Source organism: Crocodylus siamensis, chromosome 3, assembly GCF_052110815.1.
Source record: "Crocodylus siamensis isolate JL-2025a chromosome 3, ASM5211081v1, whole genome shotgun sequence".
Classification (NCBI taxonomy): Eukaryota; Metazoa; Chordata; order Crocodylia; family Crocodylidae; genus Crocodylus; species Crocodylus siamensis.
The window spans coordinates 132645145-132666245 of NC_143397.1; the positions used below are offsets into that span (position 1 = coordinate 132645145).

Consider the following 21101-nt stretch of genomic DNA (forward strand, 5'->3'; position numbering starts at 1 on the left):
ACAAAGACTACAAATGGGGGAAGAACTGTGACAGTCTTTAAAAATATCCCACTTACATAGTCACCATCTTGGGGGATAAGGATGTTCATTTCAGAGGACTTGGCACTCACAATCTCACAGTCTAAGGATTCTTCGCTGAGGTATATGTGGCAGCCTTCTGTCTTATTAATAGAAATAGTTGGCACTTTTCCCATCACCTGAGGGGGAAAAATATATCTAATACCCAATCCAGATTATTAATACTACTAGTAAAATAACAAAAAAACAAACCTTCTCCACCTGCCAGGGCTATCATTGTTCACTCATATCAGATGCATATCAGCTGTCTGTCTAATATTTGTATTTGGGAGCTTAAATATATTTATTCCGTCCCTTTAATATGCTAGTAGAAAGCTGCTATGTCAGTGGTTCTCAACCTTGTTAGACTTGAGTCAAGGCATAACTCAGAAAATGCTAGCTCCTAGGCCACCTATACACGTGCCAGATATCTGCTCTGATGCATGCTAATTAGCACACTCCAGCAGCCTCCAGGTCACGTGTATTCAGCATCTCCATGCTTCAAAATGGTGGCGGGGGTGCTTTACTTAAAGCTTGTCAAACAAGCTTTAGTTAAAGCATCCCTGTTGCCATTTTAAAGTGTGGGACACTGAATACATGTGGTGCTGTGGGTGCTTAAATTAGAGCAGCTCTTGGAGCCACTCTAATTAAAGCACCGCCACTTCAAGCCCAGAGCATATATAAAGGCACCCTTAATTTTCACTCCTCTTTTGACTACAGAAACATAACAGAGCACTTCTTCTGCTGCAACGAACAAAGGAAGACCACAGCAGGGCAGAATGGGTTTACTACCATGAATTCCTATTTGAGATCTCTGGGTTTATCCTGTGAATCATGCCTGCACACCTAACAGTATTGATATTGTGCAGCTCCCCATGGCACCTTTGAAAGGATCTCAAGGCACCAGAGGGTGCTGTGGCACCCTGGGTGAGAAGCCATTGTGCTAAGATTTGCAACTATATTCAGTTTTTTCCTCCAGACCCCAAAGTTCTAAAATACCAAATATTAACTTAAACATACACACAGATTAAAATCCCCAACCCTAATTGTCTTTACCAAAGGGGAAAAATGTGACAGAATCCACGTACAGTCCTAGTGATGCATATGTGCAACTGCAAGGTTCCTCACTGAGATCCAGACTTCCTTACTTCCAGTGATGGCAAATACTCCTGAGCTAGAGAACCACTCCAAAAGTTTCTTGCTGCAGGCTGGAGGGGTCTCCAAGGTCTTAGGAAAGGGGTTTTCTCTCCAGCCACATTGCAGCTCTAAATGTATACTGAAATCAACTCTCATTAAAATGATAAAGGCACTTCTTTATATCCCTCTGAAAGCAAGTGCACAGGCCTTCTTGAAGGGAGATGGGAAAACAAACCTGCTCTCGTTTACAATCCCACAGAACTCAATATCTCTACAGGACAGGCTGCCTGAGTCACCACTTGTCAATATTCCTACTCCTCTTCCCACCCCTTCATAGCTGAAAGTAGAGATAGTGATATAGTCTGGTCAACAGATCAGCCCGGAAGAGGTAATTCAAAGTCATAACACAAAAACAGTGTGTGATCACTGATAAGTACAGAGGTCATCCAGTGCCTAATGGCCCATCGTTGCATCCAGCTATCTTTGACTTTCCAATCTGAATTACCAGTACCCATTTGCAGCTAGGTCAGCTGAGAGCAGCCCTTAGCCTAAGTGTAGAAGAAAGCTTGAACTCATGCCTCTAGAGGTGTAGCAAGGAGTCTTAACTGCTTTGCCACATGTGAACCCTATGCTAAGCACGTACATAACAATTTTAAAAAGTGTCCCCTTTTCATTCCTGTTAAGACTTCATTTTCAGCATCAGTCTCCTACTACAATGATGATCACAGAAGCATAGGAAGTGAGGGTTGGAAGGGACCTCAGGAGGTCACATTTAGTCCAATCTCTGCTCAAAGCAGGACCAGCCCTACTAGATCATCCCAGCTAAGGCTTTGTCTAGCCAGGTCCTAAAAACCTCCAAGGATGGAGAGTCCACAACCTCTCTGGGTAGCCTGTTCCACTGCTTTACTACCTTTCTAGTGAGAAGAGAATATCTAATGAATAATATCTAACTAAACTTCCCTTGCTGAAATTTGAGACCACTGGTCCTTCTTCTATCATTTGCCACCACTGAGAAATGAACATAATCAAGGGTGCCTATACATCTAATTACAATGCATCAGAGCAGACTTGATTAATCAAGTCGGCTCTGACTCTCGATTAGTCAAGTCTGCTGGTGTGTTCTAATTAGGACACTCCAGCATGCTGCAATGTCTCATGTGTTCAGCATCCCATTATTCAATATTCAAAATGGCAGCAGGGGTGCTTTAACTAAAACCTTGGGGGCGCTTTAGTTAAAGCACCCCATAGCCATTTTGAAATGCACATGACGCTGCAGCATTTTAATTAGAGTGGCTATCTGTGAGCTGCTTTTATTAAACCCTGGAGCATGTGTATAAACAACCCAAGTGTCCATGGTCACATACAGTCTCTTGTCTCATCTTTGCAATTAGACCATTGCATCTAGGTTGATTTTAATGTCAATCAATGGGTTGTATCATTTTAAGTAGAAGAATCAATTACTATCAGTGGGGAATGTTTGCCTAAAGATTGGCTTCAAGGTGGGAAATAATGCATTTCTCCTTCTGTCATACCAGCAAAAATGCTGGAATACTTACTGACCACATCTACACGAGAGCCACTCTATCTAACCTGAAATTAACTGAATAAGCTTTAGGTAAAGTGCCTGTGCCACCATTTTAAAGCACAGGGACACTGATACATTAGATGTGGACACTGGCTGGAGGCTAGTTAGCACACTCCAGCAGACTCTATTAATCAAATTGGCTCCAATGCGCTATAATTACAGCACTCTGGAGCAGCCTCCCAGCATGTTTACACACACCCACAAGCAAAAGTCACTCGCAACCCTTTTCTAGGCAAGTTGGAAGGATGTCATGAATCTTAAGGTAATTTCAATAGCATATGGTATACTCTAGATAGCATAAATAACCTCTAATAACTGAATGTTATTTTCTTCTTTTTTTTAATCTTTGTTTTCCAAATGGATATTTACCTGAATCTGAATATCTCTGGAATTGATCACTTCCACAATGCCCACGACATTGTCAAACACAAGGCCAAACTTTTTGCAGTTGTCTGAAGAAAAAACAAACAAATGAAGGAAAATAAAAACTGCTTCTTTAAAACAAACAAAAAATCATCTTACATTACAGCATTTATACTCATTCCTGCAAAAAGTTAGATATGTGAATAACTTTAAGCATGTAAGTAGTTCTATTAAGCAGAATTATTTGAATGCATAAAGTTTACTTGCACATGCCAGTTTTAACAGAATGATTTCAGATGACACTGTCCACTTACCAACTGTAATGGAATTTATTTTTCCTTTTATCTGTAGTGTAGATTTGTTGCACTTAAAAATGTATGCCACTTGCTTGAGTTCAGTGTCAGTAATGACAAGGTCATTCTTATCCTCTTGGTATTCCTGTTTTTTTTTAAAAAAATGCATACGTTTGTTTAATTGATTATTGTCTTAAAGCATCAGTAAGACAGCAGATTTTAACATGACTCATCTTCCAATGACTGCACTTTCAATTCAAAGAGAAATATCCTAGAATCATAGAGTCACAGACAATGAGGGTTGGAAGGGACTTCAAGAGGTCATCTAGTCCAACCTCCTGCTCCAGGCAGGACCATCCACAACAAAAACATCCCAGCCAAGGCTTTATCTATCTAGGTCTTAAAAACCTCCAAGGAAGAAAATCCCACCACCTCTCTGAGCAACCTGTTCCAGTACTTACTAGCCTCCCAGTGAGACAGATTTTCCTAATATCTAACCTAAACTTCCCTTGCTGCAACTTGAGACCACTGTTCCTTGTTCTGTCATCTGCCACCACTGAAAACAGTCTGGCTCCATCCTCTTTGGAACCCTGCTTCAGCTAGTTGAAGGCTGCTATTAAATGCCTTCTCAGTCTTCTCTTCTTTCCAAACTAAATAAACTCAGTTCCTTCAGCCTCTCCTGAGGAGTCATGTATCCCTGCCCCCTAACCATTTTTGTGGCCCTCCACTGGACTCTCCCCAATTTGTCTGAATCCTTTCTGTAGTTGGAGGTCCAAGACTGTACATAGTACTCCAGATGTGGCCTCACCAGTGCCAAATAGAGAGTAAGAATCACTTTCCTCAATCTGCTGGCAACACTCCTACTAATGCAGCCTAGTATGCTGTTAACCTTCTTCCCAGCAAAGGCACACTGTTGGTTCACTGTTGGCTTTCTGTCTTCTGTAACCCCCAGGTCCTTTTCTGAAGAGCTGCTGCCCAGGCAGTCGGCCCCCAGCCTGTACTGGTGCATGGGATTGTTTTGTCCTAAGTGTAGAACTTTGCACTCGTCCTTAATGAACCTCATGAGATTTCTTTCAGTCTAATCCTCCAATTTGTTGAGGTCTCTCTGAATCCTAGCCTTACCCTACAGGATATCTACTAATCCCCCTAGCTTGGTGTCATCTGCAAACTTGCTGAGGGTCCGCTCTGTCTTCACTGAAGGCTGACTGAAACTAACTGATGGTGCCCATGAGGAGACCTTGAGTGGCAGGTGTGCAGAGGGCTTAGTGCTGTGGAGTTCTGCATTTTGGAGAACTTAGTACAGATCAGGTCAAAAAGCCTGTTTGTTTTGGAATTAGGTATTTATACATACAACTATTTAAAGTTACACCAGTGCGGTTGCTTGGTTACCACTCAATTTTAGAATAAGTAGGCTCCTTCAGAAAGAACAATTTTTTGCCATACTATTACATAATGCATTGGTGTTAGGTGTGGGCAGCACCGTACACAACAATGATTAGAACATGAATACGTCTCCTTTCATTTGTAATGTACCAAGGGCTCAGGGACATCCTACTTCAATAAAAAGTCTCTGATTACACCAGCAGTTTCTAAGTGTTTTTAAACTAGCATAGGCAAGTTAATGCAAACACTGTCTATAATTTCATGTGAACTGCGATCCATGGAAACAAGAGCTCATGATATTCCAATGCAAACTTACAACTATCTAAACTACATTTTGTCTTTTCCTTCTTATAACCAGCACAGCCAAGCAGCCACATAATTTTCCCTGAATAACTTATTTGCATGTCCCTACAAAAACCAACACCAACATCTTTAAATCAATCAAACTATTTCTTCTACAGGCTGCGTAAGAAGATGGAGAACAAATATTTTCTCTGTTTTAACTAATTAAATATGGGATGGTGATACTTAAAATATAAGTACTTAAGCAGCATATTCCCATCTGCTAATAGAGAGGCTAATCTGTGGCCAGACAGGGCAGCGCAGAACCACCCTGTCCTAGGAACAGCACTGAGATTGCCATCCCTCTGAGGATGTTGCCTGTGCAAGTGGTCATTGTATGTGTGTAAGATGCCTGATAGACATGACCTGAACTTACCACTCTCCATTTTTTTCCTTCTAGTTCTAACACAGGTGAATGGCTCTGCTGAGGAGGCGTCTTGGGAGAAGTGGGGCTTGGCGTATGACTTTTTGTAGGAGAACGCACTGGTGGACCCTGGACACGTAGACTAGGATTCTTGTGAGTCTTCTGGTCATCAGAGACATGTCGGAGCCCTAAAGAATTAGAGGCACTCAAGTGAAAAAAAATCTCTTTTCCAGTGCTAAGCTCCTAAGAAGGTTGATGTGTAAACAGGGAAGAGAATATTTTAATTAGTTTGGTTATAGCGGTATTAAAAATTTCCCTACACTTTTACTTTAAGTATTTACCCATAAAGGTAACTATTTGCCCTCATACCTTTAAAAAAGTTTTAACTAAAGTTATTTTACTGTAGATGGCCTGTCACAAAGCAACTCAGCAATACCTACTGGCATCTATCCACACACAGATCTAAATACTTGTTATAGCTGCAATGAACCATGTACTGTGCCACTTCATTTTATAGTTTCATCTGTGACAATTAAATCATCTCTTTTACCCATATCTTGTATTGCAACCCCTCCCCATAAGACCTTGTGCTAAAAGTCTTATTTCATTGCATGTATTTCAACTCAAAGTCACATATTCTAAATAAGATTGTCTAGTCTTATTGGAAAAAGCTTAAAAGCTGTACCTACATGTACTGACAACGTTACAGACTGGTATAGTAATAGGCACCTCTTTATCTAACACAATAACATTTCAGTACAAATCAACACACTGTGTGTGAATTTGCAGAGTGGGCAAATTCTGGTTTATGTTACATCTGGACACTGCCACTGAAGTCAGCATGAACAAGAATCACAAACTTGAGTGTTCATAATCCTTTCCTTTCACTCCCATTCATCAGCTCAGCAGCAATGATGGGCTGAATGAAGCCTTATCATTCATTTGGTTTCTATGGACTAATATTTGCCAAGCATTCAGCCATAAGTCCTTGTCTTGTATTTACAGTGCCATAGTTTCAAGGTGGTCTCCAATCCAAGTGCTGGCTTGGCCCATGATACTTAAGACTTGAATCCTATTTTACCTTTATACATTTACATGACACTTACAGGGCTGCTTAAGTAAAATTTTGGGACTTATGGAGAATTTAGATAATCTTTCCACTTGTGTTCCACTTCCAATTCTACAGGGCTATTTTTGATGCCTGTAATATGGTGCCTAAATTCATACTGAGCCCTGAATTTCAAAAGTGCTGAGTACCTTCAGGTCCTACTTATTTCTATGGGAGTTACAGGTACAGAGTTCCGCTGAAAATTAAGCTATTTATTTGGGTACCTCAACCTGAATTTAATCATCAAATTTAGTATTCTGAGCTCAAAAATGCTGACCTGGCAATCTCTAGGTGTGACCACAGACAGAATTTGGTTAAGTACATGTAGCGGTAGCTCTCTCAGTTGGCCAAACAGTGACAGAATGAATTATTTTCCTCTGACCTCTGGTAATTGTCTCTCCCTGGTTAAGCTGGGCAAATAAGGCTGAGCGAGATGCAGTTGCTTCATCCTTGGGGCTTTCTGTGTCAAAGAGAGGAGGAGGTCCTGGTGGTGGTGGTGGAGGCGGAGGCAGTGAGACACACTGTCCACTTGTTAGAATGGATCGCATAGACATTGTTGATGCAACTGGTCCCTGTAAGGAAGAGATGGAAATTATTTTCAAAATAGAGTTTTAGGGAACACTTCGTCATTTCTTTCCATTCTTGGACTTAGATTTTGACCAGCAATAGACTCAGGAAGACTTCTGGAACCAATCAATGAACAATTATTCTCTCTCATATATAAGAGAAAAAGTGTTTTCTTTCCCCAAATACTCAGATAAAATAAAACAGAATGCTGTACATTTAGCAGAATCCAGACAGATACCGATTTTGTTTTTACATGCACACAACATACAACAGCCATCCAGGCACCGCTAAACCGTCTATGAACATTGTTTGGAGCTTGCATCTATCTTGCAAATATATAAATTACAACATGGTGAAAAATTATGTTAACTCCAGCTGGTGAAATTCAATACTGCACCTCAGAAATTACAATTTGGCTGTTTTTAATACTTCTAAAATTACAAGTGTTTCTATAGCAACAGCTGTCTGGATTATACTGTCTATGCACTACATTATCAAATAAGTTGTTTTGGTAAGGTTCTAACTAAGATTTAAGATTTCTAATCCGTATGACCAGTGGGGACCACAGAAAGAATCTAAAGAACTGTGATTTGTTTGTTTGGTCTTGCCACTGAGTGTCACTCTGACTCCAAGAATCATTCCTCTGGGCAGCACTCTATGGAGCAGGGCAAAGACTACTGTAAAATTTTAAGGACCGTCTGTGATAGATGAGATTGGCTCTTATCAGTATGGTTAGGGATACAGTCATTATGAGTGTATTTATCTATATATTCACTAGACAAACAAATACATGAAAAAATAAGATAAATTTACACAGTCTGAGCTGACGTAACTGGATTCCTTTTTTAAAAAGTTATGTCCAACTAGACATGCATGTTATGCTGATACTGAAAAGTTAAAAAGTTAGTATTCTTTGTTAGATTTAGAGGGTATTTAACCCTTTAAGGTGCTATATATTCCTGTACTCCATTAACATAAAAAGAACAAGTGACTGAATATCCCATTTTCTTCATGCTTTTGTCAAAAAAAATGAAAGTCGTATTGAATAATTTTTAAAAAGAGCTCACGGCACTGTAAAAAAATACGACCCTTTCATCCCCCAGTAACATTGATCAGGGGGAATACAGCGTTTTTTCTTGCTGTAAAAAAATACAGGCCTGGTCATCACGTGATCATATTCTAGTTTCATACCCCGACCCTCCCTGGGGTAACATTAAAAAACGAAGCCATAAAACCGCACTGGTTAAAGTTGTATCTTTGCCTATGGCATGTGGGAACAGAGTATATACTCATAATGGTGTTACATATTTGAGTTGAGAGACTGTTAGCATCCATAGCATGTTTTTCTGCTTAGCATATGGGAAGATGTTTTCATACAGATATTAAAATTGTACTGTCAACATCTGTGGAATACCATCTATATGTATAGAGAGACTGACACTTGGGTCAGTATCAACTGAGTAGGACACAATCATCTCTACAGGGATCAGAGCTCTCTTCTGGATACGATTCCTGCTTTCTGACAGTGTTGCTGATGCCTTTGGAGTGAATGTAACCATAGATTTCAGTTCCAACATTGTGCATGTCAGTGAGAACAATGCCCTCTAGAGCCAAGCAGCATGCACGTACGCAACAGAACTAATTCCAGATGTACATCACTGTTGTACACATTAAACTGTTGTTTGGACATGGGAATTATTAGTTAAGAAGAAGAACTCGATAAACTTGATGACTAAAATAACAGGAACAGCATGAAACTCAGCAGTACCAAGCAGAAGACTAACAAGAATTACTGCTATAAGCTGGGAGCTCATCAGTCGGAAATGACAGCAGAGGAAACAAGATCTTAGCTGATAACAGGATGACTATGAACCACCAATGCGAAAAACGCAGATGCAATTCTATGATGTAACAGGTGAGGTATTTCCAGCAGACAGAGAAATATTAATGCCATTGTCTAAGGCATGGTGATCCTCATCTGGAATACTGCAATCTGATTACCCATGTTCAAAGAAATTAATTCAAACTTGGAACAGGTACAGAAAAGGGCTGCTAGGAAGATCAGGGGAATGGACAGGAGAGTCCTAACTCTCATGAACAGAGACCAAGAGTGCTCACCTTGTTTCATCTAGTAGAATGCCAAATGAGAAGGAGATATGGCTCTATTCAATAACTTTGTCTGTGTACCAAACACCAGGGAGCAAGAGGCACTATTTCAGCTAGTGGACAACATTGGCAAAAGGGTAAATTGTATAAACTGTCCACGAATACATTTTGGCTAGGAATAGGAAGAAAGTTTCTAATCGTGTAAGCAGGGAGATTCTTGAATAACCTTCAAGTAAGTGTAAGTGAGCAACGGACTTGGATACATTCATGATTGGAATTGCATCGTGTTGTTGATTGTAATGCCAGGTGACTGGACTCGATGATTCAGGAGATCTGTACCTTCTGTCCTATGTCTCTGTGAGGCTGAGTCCACACCAAAGCTGTATTACAGTCCACAGCCTCAGACAGTAGCCATTGCAAATAAAGTCTGCTCTGGACAACACAGTAGCCTAAAACATTGAGTTAAGAGATCCATTTCACTTCCATGGTTGCCCTACCTACACTAAGCACATATACTGCAGCCTTATACACACCCAGCGGATATCATCTGCAAATGACCATTTTTTCTTCAACATTTCTCCATGCTGCTGGACTGCTTTTCTATCCAATAACAGACCTGGTCCAGAATCCATTGGAGTCTACAGGAATCCTTTTATTAAGTTCAATAGGTTTTGGATCAGGCTCTATAGCACAGGAGAGCACAGTGACAATTCTGTCAGAAGCAGAAAATGTTGCATTAACTGCCCAAATTATGCTAATACTACTATATATTTGTCTATCCAACAATACATCTGAAATGTTCTTTTTAGCTTTTTTACTCTAGGATATTCTTACATACTGTATATTACGTTTCTTGCAGTAAGTAAAGGGTCAGAAAGCTAACCATTTAAAACCAGTGCAGCTTTGTATTCTTCCTATTCAGCAGTACAAGCAGACAATAGAGGTGACAAAAAACCTGCACTTCCACTACTTGTCTAGAATTGGCTGCAGTGCTCAATGATCAGGGATCAAAAGGGCAAATCTGTTGCAGTTTCTCTTCTCTTAACTAGCACATGTTTAGGTAGCCTGGGAAAGTGGAGCCAAGAATATGCCAGATCAAGGACACAAAATTTACAGTAAACCTCTGTGGTAAACTTTTATCCTGCCAACCCAGATTCTCTCCTCCTTCACAGCCATGAAACTCAAGAGCAGAACTTACTCCTGTCTTTTAGATTCTTGAAATCTAATTTCATGTTAGTGTTATTCCAGCTAGTTCCAGTTATAATTCAGGCCATTAGGACAACAGCAACAAATCTCAGGCACTGGGTTTGCTGATAATTAGCTCAGGGCTGAGTTTGCTCCATTATGCAAGCACATCTCAGACCCCGGAGGGATAAGGAGTGTACACCAAATGCAGTAAAATCGCAGTAGGGAAAGAATGGGAAGAAATAAAGCAGGCCCATTTAAATTAGGTGGCAAAGAGACCGTAAACTCTTTAAAAAAAAAACGTAAACTTTTTAAAACACCGTAAACTCTTTTTAAAAAAAATATTTTACTTGACCAACTGATATGAAGCAAACTCTCCTAGTAGATAAAGTTCACACCAAGAAAAAGGGCTCATACAAGGCCCTCCACGCCTTAGAAATCCTGGATGTTTGTGAGCAAAGAGATGGGGGCATGCAAGCTGACAATGTTCAAGAAAGGTCTCATCCCTTGCATACCTGGCACACTGGCATACCTGGCATACTGGTGCTGTATTGCCACCAAGCAGGCAGCTTTGAAAGGGTCAGGGCCTGTCAGTCATGCTTATATTTAAGAAGACCTATGCAGGTATTAGCATGGGGGAGCTGTTCCTATAGGAGATGAAATATTAGCCATAGAGGGGGTTTATTATGGGAGTGATATCACCAAAATGGGAGTTGGAGGGGGAGGTGGAATTCTATAACTATCCAATTTCCCCTAAGTTCTCTTCACAAAGTCCTTTTTTGTGCTTGTATAGGGTGGTACACGCATGACCCTTTGGGAATAGGAAAAACAGCACATTATATACGCACAAAAGTTCATCTTTTCTAAGGCAGCAGGTGCTTAAAAGCTTTGCTATTTGCAAACAACTCTTGTAGATTAACTTTGAGCAGATGTTAACAACAATGTATCTTCACACAAAGAGTATTTAAAAGCCATTTGACTAGCAAGAACTGTTATCTGCAAGCCCCCTTTCTTCTAGGTTTATTTCAGCTGTTTGCCGTGGTAACAGCTGCTCCCCTCCGTGCTGTGGTTTATATACATCAACTCAAGTTGTACTCATGGATGCTTGTTCTCATTAACATCTTTGGGTGGTCAGTTTTCACCACTTACAAGTGCTTTCCTTGTTTTTAAAAAAATGTGAGGGAAATCAATTAGTTAAAATGACAATTTTATATAAACACGTGCTTCCTTTCAATATACTCCTGTCTCATTCACTTCAAAGCTAACCTCTCTTCATCAGACAGTAAAAGCAATACTGACATGATTTAAATCTCGCCTTCGAGAAACTTCATAATTGAACAAGGTGCTTGCGTAATGTCCTGTGAACAATGCAAGGTCTGGAAAAGTCCAAAGGGTCTCAAGCTTTTTGGATTTCAGGCACTCCTCCAAAACTTTTCTGAACACTGTACATACAATTTCAAAACATAATTGATATGTTACAGTGCTTACATCCTTGCAGAAGGTGCCAGGCAGTGGGAGTGGGGGAACAAGCTTGAGGCGGAACTTATTTACTTATTTTCTCACACGTCCGGGCACCCTTCAAAGACTCTGGCATGGGGTGACTGATGCCTCTTGGCGGGTACAATTTGGGGGCGGGCCTGGGAGAGGGCCAAAAGCCCCACATTCACTCCTATACTTCTGTGCTGCGGCTTAGTGCCTCCCTGCAACACACCACCAGCCCGCACAGCAAAAAAGCTGCCCCGTCCTGAGTGGTGCTGAGTTGGGGGTCAAACTCAGGGGGGGCATGTGCCCCTCTGTACCCCCCCCAACAGTCACCTGTGATCTAGCAACACCCAAAGGTGATTCAGCATCTGAGTTAAGAATCACTGGTCTAGAACTTGCCTTTACATAGCTTTAACAGCCTGGTAAGGGACAGAAAACCTCCACATTTTCTTGCCCTGGAATTTCTTTGGCAGTTTTCTGTCAGGGGAACAGGACCAACAGCAAAAGACCTTGGGCCAGATTCTATTCCATGACTAGGTGCATAAGTGGACTCGGGCACCTGGGTGTGATTTTCTTCCATCCTGACTGAGTCCCAGAAAAACAGTTAATGAAAAATGCAAATTGCTCCTCCTCCTGCTTGATTTTTTCTTGTGACTGAATTGTAAAGTTAAGATGGCAGCATGTTAAAAAACTAAATGTGTTAATGGATTTTTAAGACTTGAACATGGTGGAATAGAACTGCACAGAAGTCAACTCAGGCGCCCAATAGGTAGAACAGAACCTGGCCCCTTACATCTTATATACTGACTCGGCATTCTCACATGCTTACAAGGCTCCTGCAGCTTATACCTCCCTAGGGGAGCTCATTCAAAGGGGGATATCACCCTCCTGGCCTGGCCGCAGGGGAAAGAATAGAAAGTTATATAGAGGCAGCTGACACCCCTACACTGTATCCGGGTGGGGGGGAGGGTATGAACTAACTTTATGTGTTGTGTGCAAATCTAGAGGGATGTCTGGACCCAAAGTTGTTTTTCTGAAGTAGCTGTTCTGTGTAGATCTTGGTGAATAATTTAAGCAGTGCAACACGCCAGAGAACTTCAGCATTTGGTATACAACAGCAATAGGCACAAAGGGCCAAATTCATCTTCACTGTAACTTCTTTGACTTCACTGGAATGATACCAGAGACAAATGTGGTCCTTTATTTCTTGTAGTTTATGTCCTGATTATAACAACTTCCTTTCTTTTTTCTTTTTTTTGTGGGGGTGGGGGTTAACATCTATAAGCTTCAGCTGCACATGTAGGATGCTATGGACACACAACATCAGTATTTCATCTGTGTGCCACTTGCTAAATACAATTCAAGATGTTGGTTATAGCTTTAGACTTAAGTCATTAGGGACAGCGTTTCTCAACCTCTGGGTCATGACCCAAAAGTGGGTTGCAAGAATATTTCGAAGGGTTGCTAGCAAGTGCAAAAAGTATGGGTTTCACGAAAAATGCGCAAAAGTGTGGGTGTCCTCTTGCAGGCTGGCAGCATTCTACCCTGCAAAGGGCCAGCCAGACAGGGTCGTGGGAACAGCCCCAGCACTGGATGAAGGTAAGTGTATAGGGAGCAGGGGTTGGAGGGCCAGGGCTTGGACTATCAGGGATGGGGAGGCAGCATGTGCATGCATGTGTGTGTGTGTGCTGGGGTGGGTGGGCAGGTGCCTGCCGACACTGAGGGAAGGTGGCTGAATGGCCAGGAGCTGAAACTGTGGCACTGGGGTGGGGGGAAAGGGGCCCTGTGGGTTGGGCACCAACAGGGCCAACAGGGTGTGGGTCAGGACAAGCCACTGATCTTTGCAAATGGGTCCCAGTATGAAAAAAGCTGAGAACCAATGATCTACGATCCCACCATAGAGAGAGTTTCTTTATGTCCAACATGGATTTACAATCTCCTGGACCATTCTTGTTGCCACTTCCCAAAGCTCATGTGCTGGCAGTCCTAATCATGCTCCAGGACCATTTGTTCCCTATGGCAGCTGGTCAGAATTCAGATGTAAAGAACCACAGAATATTGTTATGAAGGTGATGTTCGAGTGCTCTAACCAAGTGAGATCATCTGTGGTAGGCACCATGCAAGCACAGAGGAAGGCACAGACATGTATCTATATTTCAAGGTTTTTTGTATAAGGTATTCTATTTACAACTATAGGGAAGATGGGAGGATGAGAGTACTTATGAAGTGGGAGATGGTTATGGGGCATTTAAATGGGAACACAGCTCTTACAGTTTTACCAATTTCTTTTACTGAAGAAAGCAATGGGTGAAATTAAATTTCTAAATGCCATATACAATTAATTATAAATGGCTATATTAAGTTATACATGGCTACATTTGATTAACATATGTGAAAACAGGGCCATCTGTTTAACTGTAGATGAAGAGACAGGTGGTTATGGCAGATGCGCCCCCCACCCTTGAAAAAAGTTTGCTTATTAAGGCAGAAGTTGAATAAAAATCCCAATTGGGGATGGAAGGTGGGGGGGTTACATTCTCCTATAGAACAATGCGCCACCCTTTTTATAATCTTAGTTACACACCTAAAATGATTACAGTGCTCTATACTGTTCTTTTCATACACGTGGACACAAAAAGATGAGGATCATGGAGCTCAAAATATCAAGTATCAGCCTTTGGGAACAGGTGGACTATGACATGGACACACAGATCTTTTGTTAAGGTGTTTCTTCTGTAAAAGTAGCTTAGGAGTACAGCCCTATGAACTGGAACATTTCAGGCCACCTGTCTGCAAGTATTCATGCTGCCCAGTGATATGCAATTTACAAGATGAAACAGCTGACGTGCAGGATCCACAGCCTTTGTGAATTAGAAAAACAAAAAAAAACCCCTCTTATTCTGATTCTTGGCAGGATTATGTATCAGTTTGGCCCTTAAGCCCAGAAGCCCCTTTTTAACACACCAGTGGCATTTATCTTCTGTTCAGAATTGAAGTTCATGCTTATATCACCACTGAGTAATAACAGCATTCAATCACCCCATCAAAGACATTCTGCTGTGCCTGGACCATCTACATCAGTCTGAAGCTGAATGCTGATATTTTATTGCTGAGTAATTTGTCTAACAGGACCACTGAAGCTCATCCATAAATACCAAAAAAGATACTCAGAAATGTATACATTTTTTATGTAGAATCTAATTACTGGAGCATCATATTAAATTCAAAGTCATCTTGGATTTGGATAAATACACTACTATTGAAAAAAAATATCTCTGTACTTCACACATGACAGAGATGAATGCTTTGGCTCATAATCCTCAAGTACTGTTTCTTTCATAGCACTTATTTGATATACAGGACATAAGCAAGCTTATTTGATATACAGGACATAAGCAAGCTTTCCTTACTGTCAACTGTTTTCATGTCATAAAGTTAACCTGTATAAATAAGAGCAAGAATGTCAATCTTCCCCCAGCCCATTCATACAAGCCTTTTGCAAACAAACTTTTACGAGACATTCCTGCTGGTTTATATTACAGCTGTTGAGTCCTCTTCTACACAGACAGACACACAGACAGACACGGCAGAGATCCATAGTTCAAGAGGATCACTCTCTTTAAACAAAAAGAGGCTCTTGCATTTAATCTGTGACAAGTAAAAGAAGAAATAGGTTACTATTACAGCTGCACACTTGAAAGTCAAAAAATATAATAAGAAAACCTGACAACTAACTGATCTTTCAGATAATTTCTGAAAACTCACACCTTCTAATCAATTTGCTGAACCCTAGAAAGCTTTTTAGCTAAGTGATTGCAGGGTGAATGCTTTTGGATCATAAGGACAAGAGCATTCTTTTTAGTTGGACATGCGCAGTATTGGTAATGTTAAGAGTTCTGCCTCCACGTCATGAAAAAATATATAGAATAGTATTTTAAATTATATTCTAGTGGATGGAACAGCTTTCCTGCTAAACACCCATATATTTGTGTAGACACGCTTCATTGTAACCATCCCATATTTTTTTCAGTAAGCACACAGCCAAGATTTAATACTAATCCTTTTCATTATATTTTTTAAAAGCAGTAGTTACATAGCGTCAACACTACATACACTGAATAGCACTATACTTCTCAAGCAGTGATATGTGTTTCCATGGGAATATTCAAGGGATAAGGTACTACTCAATAGATGGACAGAATCAGGACCAATGTGAGTAAGGGGGACAGAATAGGTCCCATTATCAGAACCTTTCAAATTACACCAGCAGAAACATAAATAATATTATGAAAGCTAACTGCTTGCTTGCATTTTCATTCTGTCATGCTTTACATTAACGCCCTTATCCTGTATCCTCATAAGCTATTGCTTGTGTCTGCCTGTGTTGCAGATGCAAATGACTGGTGCCAGAGACAGGCATACTGAATGAAATGCCCTAATATTTGGATTTAGTCTGACACAACCCCTTATCTCTTTGATTTTGTATGTTTTCCAAGCTAATTATGAATTGGCTGAAATTGGTAGTTGCTAAAGTTTATCCAAGATTCCTTGCAACTCCTCAAAATCCCCACACATGGGGTTTTCATACATATTACATATATTGATATATGTAAATATAAAAGTAAAAGTAAACTAGAGATTTTTATATATTATATATATAATACATAGGGGTGTGTGTATACACATTCCCACACACCTAGATATAATATATAATATTATTATACATAGATATGCCTGTGTATATCTCTAGGATTAGCTTGTCTACTTTTGCAGGTGTTCTGTAATATTCACAGGAAAAATTACTAGCATAACATGCATTTATACCTATACATTCAAACTGGCCAAGAATCCCTTGTGTATACAATAGCATTTCTGCATAAACACGTTCTTTTACATTCATCTTTGTCAATCCCAAGCCAAAGTACCACATATGAGAATGACACAGCCTGCTACAATTAGCAGTTTAACTTAGAATATCCCTTTGGACCTACCTAGAACCCATATCCTGCAAACATGTATGCACATGCTCTGCTTTGTGCAGTACAGATCTGATCCTGGGTCCACAAAAAACAACGCCAAATCCTCATCGACTAAAAGGCCAGAGGAACAGATCCTGTATTTTGCCGACCGCACCAGGAGAACAAATGAAAGTAAAGTAAGGTGGAAGCATAAATGTTTGCAGGATCATGGCCTAAGCTGGTCAAAAGTTCCTTTCTGCATGCTGTATCTTTGCGACAATTACTTTACTTGTGACCAGACTCTTTGGATATGGACAGAAGTTACACATAAACCATTTTCAGTGATCAGAAACTGAATAGAACAGAAGCTCACTGCACATAAACCAGTTTCAAAATGGCTAAAAGTGGTTCAAGATAAACGTGGTTGAATGTAGTATCAGACTTAACTGATTTGGGTCAAACCGGTTTATGAAACTTCTGTCCCAGATCCCTTCCTGGTTCAAGTTAAATCAGAGTACCATGGCATCCCAGCATGCTTTCTAGCTCTAGGCTGGGCTGGGCTGTCTGCCCCTCTGCTTCCCAACTGGAGCAGTGAGGGCTGGCTGACAAGGGGCTGGGGGAAGTCAGCCCAGCTGGGGATGCAGCCCAGGCTATAGGTGGGGACTGCCCCCACCCTCCCACCCCATTAAACTGGAACCAGGGAGGGGGGTTCAACACTGCTTCCCCCACTCAAACTGTGGATTACAAGTCCCAGAGGCACCTGGAAGCAGGAAGTGGAAGTGATGATGAGCAACCCTGCACAGTCCTGCTGCTGTAATTCTGGACTGCAAATCCCAGAGACCTCAGGGGCAGCAAGAAGACAAAATGAACACACAGCCAGCAAGCCATGCTGTAGTGCTTCCCCCGGCTTCTGGCTTGAGCCACTGCAGGCATGTGGCTGCATTTCCTGAATCAAAGGTAACTGTCTGTTCACTTCTGTTTCAGTTTAATTTGTGCATCTTAGACTAACCTGCAAAGACTGAATTGATTCAGCCTCGGGTTTTTTGACTGTCAGTACCTAGCCTTTGGGGTATCACTTCTAAGAGCATACAGAGACATTCAGAGAGAAAATGCTGCAAAATCAGTAAAAATCAAATTACCATTTCTAAGACTAATGGATATATTGAGAGTGCCTTTTGCCAATCTTAATAAAAATATCTAAACAGCAAAGGTGTGTGCTGATATATTAACTTCTGATTTGTTTGCCTCATTGACATAACAGCATGTCACAATTTATATATTGCATCAATATAAAAACTTGTCTGGAATTAAATTTCTGAGTCTCATTAACAAATGATATTCTCAGAAATTCATTTCAAGTACAAGCATATGCCTGAACTGAGTAAAAATGGCACTGCATCAGATGTAGTAAATGGTTTCTACTAGTGATGGATTAAACACTCTCTGTGGATAATTTATGTTATGTACATCTGCCTGTGTTTATATTACAGCACTCTGATTAACAATTAAACAGAGGAAATAGAGAGACTCTGGTGGTGATTGAGTTGTTCTCTTAAGATCAGTCAAATGAATTCTGTAGTAGCTACTGTTTTGGCAAAGACTGCAGATACCCACAGAGTTGACGATGGCTCCTATTTGACAAAATGCCAATGACATAGCTTTGTCTTATAATGTTATTTTTTAAATTGTAAAGTTCTATTATGTAAAATTAAAAGTGTTTCTTTTATATAACAGCAGACACAAAAATTGGCCCATATTCTAAGCCTCTTTCTGCTAACAGAGTAATACAGTTCTTTTTGTCTCGTCTTATAATCATTTCAAAACTTAATTCTTTGCACACCCACTAAGTGGATTAAAATAAAATAGGACATAGAAAGGGTGTAATTTTGTGCTAAATGCAGAGAGTCAAGTTTAACGCTTTAAATCTTTGCTAGAAAAAGGCACTTACATAAAGATGGCTGATTTCTCAGATCCTCCACAAGTTTTACCTTTAACTTTGCTCAAGATAAAAAGCAAATGCAAATGATAGTTTCACCTTTGAATTTGCACCTCAGAGATGTAGGAGTTGGCAACCTACAGCTTGTGAGCCAGATCTGGCCTGTGGAGCCAGGGGCTTCTGTGGTGTTTTAACAAAATGAAGGGACTTTAACAGTGTTTCTGTAGCAAGGAGCTTTGCCTGCACAGCTGCCTGGGTGATGGCATTGCAGGGGAGGAGCACTGACTTCAGAAGTGACATTGTAGGCAGGTTGGAAGAGGCCCCTGCTCAAAGCTAACCTCTATTAAAACAGCCCACCACCCCAAAACACTGCCAACTGCTGCTTTAAGATCTTGCCCAGTGCCTTGGAAAGACTGCAAAGTCCATCCCTGGTCATTCGTAAAGTTAAACACCAGCCATAGCTGTTGTCACTACATAGAAATACGGGTCTGTCTACACTACAGGCACTTTCTAGCAACTGGCTCAAAAACTGCCAGAAGTCTAGCTGTAGCAGCCTGGAGCTCAGCATGGACTAACCACTCCAGTGTTAACCCAGCTTCTTGAGTGCGTTTTGCAGCTCCACATTGTCGTGGCTAAACTACCCAAAGGGGCTAGGTATGTCTATACTTTCCTAGACCTATCCTAAGTTTCATGCTGCTTGTCTGCAAGGTGTGGACAGTGAATGCATACATCTCAGGACACATGTGAAGCATGACTCTCTCTAAGTTCCTTTCTCTGAGCCACTTTAACTCCCATTCACTACCATGAGAGTCAAATCATGATCTTTATGATTATTCCTAACTACCTGACAGAGGTAATGTGGCAGCAATGAGTTTGTAATATTAGAATAAGTCTCAAAGGAGATTACTTAGTGGGTAGAAAGCAGGCAAGGTGGCAATCATTAGAGATTAATATATTTTATCACAGAAATCATCTCCATATATGGAGCATTTATTTCAGGAAGATGAGGTAATGTCTCCATATCTGAAGTTAAAACTTCTATTTTAGCCCTTCTACATCTCTGGACTGAAAAACTGGTTTGGTGTGAACGTTTAATTATGTTATTTAAATTAACACCCATATTAAATCTCCCTTTTTTGTCTACACGGAAAAAAAATCTATGACCAATGTTACCAATTTTTAAAACCTAGGAACCTCCAAAAGCTAAAAACTGCTAATGCAATTTTTAAGGCTTAATATATTATGAGTCACCTCAGGAATTCCACTAAATAGGTAAGAAAAATAAGTTAATTTTATAACTCCAAAGTTATACTCTTGCAATTAAATGTAGAACATGGTTCAAAATCCTTGCGTGTGTGTCACACAGTGTACATTAATCTTAAAGTTTAAAGGTCTCTAAAAGAAAAAAAGTTGATAGATTGCTAGGAGAGTATCTCGTGTAGTCCTGCTTCACAAAAGAAACACACCAAAAGCTTACATACACTGTGCATATGTACATACATAGTAATATATGTACTCACAGCATGCAATTTAATGTCCTGTATATTTATAGACTACTAGAGAATTGCCTGTCAAGAATGACGGGGGAGCGGGGCAGGGACGGGGCGCTGCCACCCACCACCCCGCGCTGCCACTGCTCTGTGTCCCACCCTGCACCTCCCTCCCTCTCCCTCTCCTCCACTCCGCATCCACTTGGCCTACTCCACTGGGGTGGAGCTACCACCCCACATCACCACTGCCCCCCAGGAGGTGGGGGTAAGCTTGCCCTGCCATCCCCTCCATCTCCCACCGCTGGCTCCAAGGAGCAGGGCCAGGGGGTGAGGCTGAGGTCAGCGCGGCTGGCCTCCCCCCTTCTCCACCCCCCCGCTCCATCCCCTACATCATGGCAGTGCTCTGTCACCGCCGCCTCCTGTCTGTCTCTGTGGAGCACTCTCATTGGTTGTTTACAGACAACCAATCAGAGTGGTCCACAAGTGTTATGGACAGACAGACAGATGGACTAAGCCCTTTATTATATTAGAATTGTATATGTATGTATGTGTCCTTTGTGTTTCTCTTTCTTATTATTAAGCATTCCTCTTTCTCCTAAGTCTTTTTCTGCCATCGCTCCAACTTCTATTTCACTCTCTGTCAATCTCTTCCTACTTTATCCTCCCTTTTTAATCTTAATGGTGCTCACTCTTTATATCACCTAACAGTGGAGCCCAGAGAACCTGCCCTCTCTTCTTTTCCTCC

General features: G+C 40.9%; 1 protein-coding gene across 5 annotated transcripts in view; it reads right to left on the reverse strand.

Annotated features, from left to right (window-relative positions):
* The window catches only part of CAP2 (cyclase associated actin cytoskeleton regulatory protein 2), a 104008-nt gene that overhangs the window by 16865 nt on the left and 66042 nt on the right, over window positions 1-21101 (reverse strand). For 4 of the 5 annotated variants that reach the window (XM_090039234.1, XM_090039232.1, XM_090039237.1 and 1 more), the window contains 5 exons: window positions 7015-7204; window positions 5537-5712; window positions 3457-3580; window positions 3149-3231; window positions 57-197 (listed from right to left, as the gene is read on the reverse strand). In XM_090039234.1, coding sequence (XP_089895360.1) covers window positions 57-197; window positions 3149-3231; window positions 3457-3580; window positions 5537-5712; window positions 7015-7204 — 714 coding nt within the window. The remainder of the gene's footprint in view (window positions 1-56; window positions 198-3148; window positions 3232-3456; window positions 3581-5536; window positions 5713-7014; window positions 7205-21101) is intronic. The other variant, XM_090039235.1, reaches the window with a different exon arrangement.